Here is an 8,937-nt window from a genome sequence, read left to right on the forward strand (position 1 = left end):
ATATATATATATATATATATATATATATATATATAACAAAACGTATTTATAAAATTAAACGATATATATATATATATACACGTTGACTTTTGTTGACCGGGCCGGGCCGGTCCTATAACCGGTTCTGGTCTTAACCGGTCTCGGTCCTAAAAAACGTTAAAATTCATAGTCGGTTCATAATCGGCGGTCCACAACCGGTCCATACCGGTCCCGGGCCGGTTTCGGTCCCTCTCCGGTCCCGGTTCCGCTCCTCCGACGGTTACGGGCCGGGCCGGGCTCATTTGACCATCTCTAACAACCGTTTAAAAAAAAATTGGATCCATTCCTACCAGATCATCATCACATCAAAAATATGTTAAATTTTAAATCTGAAATGTCAAAAAAAATGGCACATTAACGGTTCTTTAGGTTAACTGACTAACTATAATTTGTCAAATATACAATACCATTAAAGTTATTTTTGCAACTTTAAACAATGTAACAATTAGGAGTGTAAATGATATAAGACAACTCATAAGCTACTCGACAATCAACTCGAATAGGCTCGGCTAACACTCGACCCGAATTGGCTCGGTTCAAACTCAAACTCGACATATTAACTAGTCGAGTTAAGCTACCCAATACTCGACCTAAAATCACTCCATTTTTTTGTCAACCGAGTTACAGGCCATAAACCACAAAGGCAAAAATATTGGATACGAAAATCTCATGGAAGTTGATTTGATATTTCACGAGATTTCATAAAATTTGTTTGTAATAATATTTTAAAATATATTAAAAATATTTGTTTTGTAATAAACAAATAATAAAAAAAATATTTTTTATAATTATTTTCAATTAGTTTTCATTTCAAATCTTTCAAACCAAACACTCCAAATCCTTCAAAATATTTCATCAAAACAGCTCATTTGGGTTGTTTACTTACGGCTTAATCGCACAAATAGAAATAGTGTATTGTCCCCATTCAGCCACAAAAATAACATATCTACCCCTTATTTAAAGCATCGCCTCCTTCCCAAATAGGACACCCCATCGTCAACCTCTTTATGATTTTTGTTTTGATGTTCAAATAATTAATATTTGGGGGTAAATCGGCCATTTATGTTATTCAGACTGTTGGTTCAGATAAAAAAAATAAAAAAACAACATTCATTTATCTAGACAGACAAATTTATCCATACAAAACTTGATTATTTTTTTTTGGTAAACAGCCTTTTATATGCATCTAATCAAATTTGAAAACATATACCCAAAGCATTATTTAGCAAAAAAAAGGAACTAATTAACCACTCGATACTTTATAGTTAACATAAATCAGGTTCCCCAATTCCAAACGAACTTGTTGCATAGCAAACAACAAATCCAAGTAATTCTAAGCGTATCTTAGATCAAAATGGACAACGTATACGCCAATCGTTAATATGAACATAAGTTCTACCATATGCAATGTATGTCAATTTCAGTGTCGTGAACTTGTGTTAACGAAAACTAGTTGTTCAACGTATGTAGACGACACTTCATGCTCATAATGTTTTGGCCAAGGTTCATTTACGAGCCTTAAATACTTTAAAAACCTAGGAACCACTCTTTTTGTGAGTATTCATGATAAATGCCGCGACATATATTCATCATGAATACTCACAAAATAGTTAGTTTATGGGTCCCTAAAATATTTAAGGTTCGTAAATTAACCTCTGCTCCCACCACTTGATACTAGTTGATGTAAAGTAGGTTCATCAACTGAAAACTAAAAGGGCTATTTACCAAAACACTTACTAGGCAAGGAGTCGTTTGGTTGGCTTTAAACTAAGTCCTGTATGGATAAAGTTGTGTGTGCGGCTTAATCTGTATGTATAAATTGGGAAGGTCTTGTTTGGGAGGGTTTTTCCATTCCTTTAATTGAGAAGAGCACGTATGGAATATCTTGGCTTTCAGCATAAAGCTCTCCCAAGAAGCTTACTGGACAAGCCATTTTCCATATAATTATGCCACTAGCAAATAGTCATGTATAGCTGACCAAATAGGTTGTGAATCCGATTAAGCTTATTAAGTTGCTAACAAACAAACTCTAAGTGCTTACCGGCAACAGCGACCACCCTCACATACCTTATCATGTAACCTTCTCGGCCGTCATAATGGATTGTTGGTAAGCATCTTTTACCTAGTAAACACTTATTGGGTAAGAGTTTCTCCCTCGCCAGGTAAGATTCTCAGTCCTTGACATGCCTTTTACCAGGTAAGATTTTTTATCCTTGCCATGCCCACCCGCTATGACAAGTGACACCCAGTAAGCATTTACCTGCCCCTAAATTGTTATGCCATAAACAACAAATCCAAAGAAATTCTAAGCGCATCTCATATCAAAACGAAAAACATATACAACGGCAACCATTAACATGAGCATAACTTTTAACAAAAGGCAATTTGTTCGTCGTAAACTTGTGTTCATATAAATTTTAACTAAGAAATGAACGCTAAAAACTAACCGTTCAGTATCTGTAGATAACACTTGTGCTCGTAATGCAACCATCCACCTGTCTTCCATGAAATCGTTTGGTACCTGTCTTACTTTTCACAGAAAATGACTTAATCGAAAGCATGTGGATTAATTAAAAATGAAAGCTTACTTGATCCATTTAGCATTCATAAAACAAACAAAATCCAAGTCCAATAAAAAGAAGCATAATTTAAAGAAAACTTGATATTTTTTAAGCAGCACCACCACTCTTTCCTTTCTTCTTCTGAAGCTTCTTCATGTAAAACTCAAGTTCTTTTCCCTCCAATATGTACCTGCCAAAAGGGCAAGAAACTTCAATTTTGTATCTTTTTTTTAAGTATATAATATTTATATAAGACAAATACACACACATTCCTCGCATTTTGTGAGATTTTAACCCTTGACCTCCGGGGTAGAGGTGTAGAAGAAACCGTCAAACCGCTCAACCCGCCCAACCCAATCTGCTAACCACCCAAGTAAACCAAACCCGTCAAACCGCTAATTAAGAGGGTTGAAATTAGGATAACCTAGCTCAACCTAACCCACCAACCCACCGTTAATATATATAACTTCGATAAAAATTTATAAATATCTATATGTAATATACTAGTCTATAGATATATATAAACATATATATTAATAGTGTAAAATTTTATATAATGTTTGTTGAGTTTATCTTTGTATTTCTTTTTAGCCTATATGTATAGTATAGGTTACCAAAAAGATTCACCACGAAAAAATGAAGGCAAAGAATCTAATAGGAGAAGATCATTGGAGTCGTTTTTGCAGCAACAACAAATGGATGTGCCGGAGAATATGAATGATGTTTATAGATACCTGGTTGACGAATCCATCAATCCAAATACTCCCTCTTTTGATGTTTTACTTTGGTGGAAAGAGAATGCTAATAGTTATAGCATTTTACTACAACAATGACCCTTAATGGAAGTGGAACCATATTCGGTAAATCACACGATATATGCCGCAACTATTGCTGAATAAACGGTCTGAGTGACATAAAGAGGAGGGTTGAGAAACGGGGTTTTGGTTTTGGTTTTGGTTTTGGTTTTGGTTTTGGTTTTGGTTTTGGTTTTGGTTTTGGTTTTGGTTTTGGTTTTGGTTTTAGTTTTACTTTCATTTCTGTTTTATTTTTATTTTTGAATATATATTTTTGTTTTATAAGAAAAAATAAAATAAAATTTCCAATCGACACTATGACTTGAATCTTTTGACTGATAGAAATGATCAGAGATTATTGTAGGCTCTCGGTTTAAAGAATTCAACCCTAGTAAGAACAATTTCACTAAAGTAGATAAATTTGCTTTACACTTGGGTTGTAGCTCAGTGGTACTGGTAAGGCTCAGAAAAAGTAGTGGAAATCTTATCTTTCCCGGGTATGAATCTAGGCGCTGCCAAGGCCCTTGTCGCCTGAGGGATTAGTTGGTGCGCATAAGAGGAACCGCAAACCACGGTTACCCCCCCAAAAAAAGTAGGTCCACTTCAAGAATTTACAATATCTAAGAAATCTATTTGGAACAGTATACAGTATACACCACTCTTGCTGCCTTTCTACTTACATGTGCACATGTAAATGGAAAATAGATAAGACACTGGATAAATTTGCATACCCGTCAGCACGACCACACTGGCCAGGGCGTGATGAAATTGCTGCTAGAAGACGACCACTGGAGAATTGCTCTTCAACGTGTTGATCAAGCTTACGTTCCTCTTGACGCTTCTCCAATTTCCTCACAACATGGTTGCTCTTCTTGGTCTCTTCAGTAGCCACTTCAGCTTCCTATGAATCAATCATGACATTTGATATAGAAAATTAGTACCCTTGGATATCCTATCTAAGTAAACTAACTAATAACCTTTCAAATTTAATGCAAATATTAGAATTTTAAGCAATAAATATGACTTTGGTTGCCTAGGAAGTAGGAACCTCCAAGAAAAACTCCAATTAAGCAACTGTATCCGAATAAAAGTCGTTCCATAGACTTTCGTGATGGAGTGTGCTCCAGGACAACAAAGAAAAGGCACACCCTTCCAACAAAAATAATATAGATAAGGAGCTTTGTGTTACTACAACTGTCAGATTTTGAACCAGAAAAACTTTCAAGTGTTGTTTGCTTAAAAGGTGCGGACTACTGAGTCTTATTTCACTTCTATCTAATAAGAGGTGCGGCTGAAATCTGAGCAGAATGAATAACTATTTGTTTATGTAAACCGATAAACGCATGAATGTGTGTAATTCTCCATTTTACTCCTCAATATATTATAACGTTGAATGTATATAAAAAGAATTTCACTTTTACTCATGAATATGTAGAATAATTATCAAGAAATCTTTATCTGAAAAGAATAAATAAAATGTGAAAACAATGAATTTATCTGAAAACAATAGCTATCAAGAATCACAAAGATGATATTTATCTGAAACCAATAAATAAAATGTGAGACATCACGAGCTTAACACAAAAATGCAACAGCGAAGTGGCTAAAGCATTACATCAAGATGTGTGGTGAGTTCAACCCATGGCACACCACATTTGAGGTTTCCTATTAAACTCACATCAGCAGTACAATAAGGCTTGTAAGTCTAACCTTTTATTCATTAAGACATAAATGGAATAAGAGGTATTTTTCAAAAAACAAACAGCACCTTAGAAACAAAAAACAAGTGCAGCAGCAGCTGACCAAGAAACATTCACGACCAAATATACAAACAAAGAACATACCTCTCCCTCCTTTTTGGTGGCAGCAGCAGCTGGCTTCTTCTTGCGGCCTATGTCAAGTCCATAGTGTTGAAGGTACCATTGCTTAAAAGGTGCAGCATCAACCTGAACGATTGCACTCTTCACTAAAGTCTGGGTCCTGACCAACTCATTATTCGATGCATTGTAAACCACATCCAATATACGTGTTTTTCGGGTCACAGCCTCACTCCCCCACGAGTAGTTACCTGTATCCAACCTCAAGGCACGCCACTTCACATTACCACCTCGAACCCTCACCCTCCGAACAGTCTTGTTGCTAGAAATCTTCGTGTTGGCAGGCTGCCTTCCGAGCTCATACCTTAATGAGAAAGAACAATAGGACTGTTAACCGTGACATCCAGAAGAACATGACATAATTACATTCTGGCATTGAAGAACGCCCTCGAATAAGATGACTTGATATGAATGATTGTTAATACTAAAATGAATTCAATATCAAAAAAAAAAATTAGAGTGATCAGTCACATAATTGTCCAGATATTGCTCCACAAAATATGAGTCAAATTTGTTGTTCTGTCTAAAGAAAAACAAATAAATAGCTTGTATAAGATTTAATAACTATGAATTGGGCGGGAATTCATTGGGATAATACGCCTGATTCAGAGTTCAGATTGAAGCTTAAGAGCTGATAATCACAAAACATTAAACAATCTTATAGTTACCCGAAGAACACGATTAACAATATGGAGGGCAAAACAAGCAGAGAATTCAGCAGACACGCATTAGAAATTAAACGAGCCGAGTGAAAAAAAAAATCATGAAACAAAATCAACAATCAGTAACCGTAAGCAATGAACGTAGAGATAAAATGAAGAACAAAAACAGAAGCAAGTTCTAATAGAAAATTACTTTCGCTTCTTTCTCCACGCCTTCTTCTTGCCACCAGTGGCACGTCTCTTGTGCATGGAATCACGAGAGATACCTGCAATTTAAAGTTAATAAGCATCAACGTTTCAAAAATTGGCATCACCATGATGAAGATAACAGATCAATGAACACAATCTAACGAATCAATTCGTATCAGTAATCGGAAATGCTCACCCATGTTCGCAGATGACGGTTGTTCCTCCTCTAGGGTTTATGGCGCGCCTCTGAGCTCGACCTCCCAGATGACGGAAGAAAACTAGGGTTTGGCAGAGTGAGAACTTAATAAGTGAACCGGTTTGCACATTTACATTGAGGCCCATTGTCTTTATTAAATTTACAATATCTACCCTTCTTTTCAAGCTATTCACAACATACCCACCAATGTCTTGACAGTGCATTAGGGTGGTTCGGACCGGTAATTAATGCATTCATGTATGTATATAATTATATATGATACTTATAAGACTTAGGTGGCGTTTGTTTTTTAGAGGTTCTCAAGTTTGAAGTTTTATTTCACTTCTGATTTATAAGAGATGGTCTTAAAGTCTGAAATTTGGCTCAGTAAAATTGTTTGTTTTTACGTCTGAAGTCTTAAATTTGAATCGATCAAATTAGTGCAAAAATATAAAAGATAAATAGTTTTTTTTATAAAAGTATAGAGGATATATAGTTTTTGCTAACAAATCTCTTCTAACCCCCAAAATACGAACAAATTGATAGAGGGAGGATTAGGATTAAGAGATATTAAAGGGGTACGTTTACCACTTAAAATTTCATAGAATATTTAGAATTTTTAAGTTCTTATTTTAAAAATAAAACAAACGCTCTTAATACTCAAACGTCCGAATGAATCAGACTTAAGATGTATTAAGAGGTAATTTTGAAAAAACAAACAGACCATTGTTGTAATTTACATATCTTCTTACTATGTTTATTAATAGACAAACATGACGTAATCAAACAAAACTATTTCGTTGTTGTTAGTTTGTTATAACTGAGTACTATTGGATAAAAATTAAGTTGATCCAAACATGACAAAAAACAGTGATACGTTTTCATTTAAAAAAAAATGAAATGATTACATTTTGTATACATTAGAAGTTGCTAAAACGGGTCCACGTTGGGTAGGTCCTAAATCGGTCTCGCTCCCAACTAATCTCTTTAAAATCGAATCGATTAGTCTGAGTCCGGTCGTGACCAAAAACCTTAGGACTAAGCAGGGCCGGTGACAAATCTGGTCCGGGCTCAACCAGGTTTTTTAAAAAGATTACACAAAATGTCATTCGTGTTTTTATAATTACAATATTTGAAATTGGCTTTGAAATGCACTTTAAATAATACATTTACTTGTTAAAAAAACATTTTAAACTTGTATTGTAATTAATAAAAACTAAAAAAAATGAAAAATTAACCCTATACACAACTCGTACCTGAAGGGGTCTTGAAAGTCTAAATAACTTGTAACATGTTCTGAACTGTGAGGCATTGGGGTGTACATCGGGCGGGTCAGGTGGGTTCGGGAGGGAAAATCAAAAACCTGATTGGATTTTGGATATGATAATCAAGTCCCAATTTTTGGATTTTGAATTTTGGATTGCTTCAGGTTCGACTTGGTCGGGTTTCGGGTTGAGGTTGGCCGGTTCGAGTTTAGTTTAATGCAAAAATATATATCCAATCAATTTTGACAATGAATTCAATCGATTTAGAGGATTGATAAATTAGTGGTATGCTTAGAAATTAGAAGAAGAAAAACAACCGACTAAAATTTTTAGAATTTTCAAAAGATAATTAGATAAATAAGTATATATATATATATATATATATATAGGGTTGGGTTCACGTGAGACCACCTTATTTTATTGAGACCCGTGAGACCATATTTTTACACGTAAACTTCACAGCAAAAACACTGTGAAGGTTTTAAAAAGTCACCTTCAAAGCATTTTGCTGTGAAGTTTCAAGTGTAAAATGCTGGTCTCACGGGTCTCACGAAAACATGCTAGTCTCACATGATCCCAAATCTATATATATATATATATATAAGGGTTGGTTATTATACAACCATTGACATTTGTGCAACCAATACAACTCAATCTCAACCGTCCATTTCATTTGATTAATATGTGATTTCATAGAAGTTTTGATTATTTTCTAATATAAAATATTAATCATAATTAATGAACCATATTCATCTTTCATAATATTCAAATCATAATAAATGAACTCTCATCATTTTCATATATATCTCAATTTATTGGGTTGCATTGGTTATACAAATATAACGGGTTGTATTTGAAACAAACTATATATATATACTATATTATAAAGCATTTGGCTAAAACTCTTAAGAACTCTTAAAACTCTTAAACTCGTTCATCCTTATCCGTTTTCATTCCATATCTGAATTCGTGTAACTAATTGCAGATAAACACAATCAAATACAGGATAAACATCTCATTTTAAAATAAAAAATCGAAAATATAATTAGGATAATCATTGAGTTCTAACAGAATATTTAATTATGATCTTTATAAAATGTTATACTATTATATAAACCAAAAAATAAATTATTTCATTATTAAACTTAAATTAAATTATATATATATATATTATAAAGCATTTGATAAAAACTCTTAAAAACTATTTTTTATGCGTAAAATACTGTTTATTAATGCATATTACTTAAAGCTCAATATTACAAGTAGATTGTGCGTAAGTACAACTTATTAAAGCTCCATATCTGAATTCGTGTAACTAATTGCAGATAAACATAATCAAATACAAGATAAACAT

General features: G+C 33.9%; 1 protein-coding gene across 1 annotated transcript; it reads right to left on the reverse strand.

The window, feature by feature from the left end:
* Positions 1–2,521: 2,521 nt before the first annotated feature.
* On the reverse strand, positions 2,522–6,394 carry LOC112514834 (40S ribosomal protein S8-like). Its single transcript, XM_025121453.1, has 5 exons — positions 6,319–6,394; positions 6,127–6,199; positions 5,239–5,575; positions 4,126–4,295; positions 2,522–2,790 (listed from the first exon to the last, which is right to left on the reverse strand). Exons 1-5 carry the CDS (start codon positions 6,320–6,322, stop codon positions 2,709–2,711), a joined length of 666 nt encoding a protein of 221 aa, XP_024977221.1. The 5' UTR covers positions 6,323–6,394; the 3' UTR covers positions 2,522–2,708.
* Positions 6,395–8,937: the final 2,543 nt, after the last annotated feature.

Source organism: Cynara cardunculus (assembly GCF_001531365.2).
Source record: "Cynara cardunculus var. scolymus isolate 2C chromosome LG 6, CcrdV1, whole genome shotgun sequence".
Taxonomy (NCBI): domain Eukaryota; kingdom Viridiplantae; phylum Streptophyta; class Magnoliopsida; order Asterales; family Asteraceae; genus Cynara; species Cynara cardunculus.

Coding starts and splice junctions, on each gene's coding strand:
- LOC112514834 (XM_025121453.1), bottom strand. Junction 4,296..5,238: donor CCACCAAAAAGGAGGGAGAG/GTATGTTCTTTG, acceptor ATTGATTCATAG/GAAGCTGAAGTGGCTACTGA. Junction 2,791..4,125: donor CAGTGTGGTCGTGCTGACGG/GTATGCAAATTT, acceptor CCCTTTTGGCAG/GTACATATTGGAGGGAAAAG.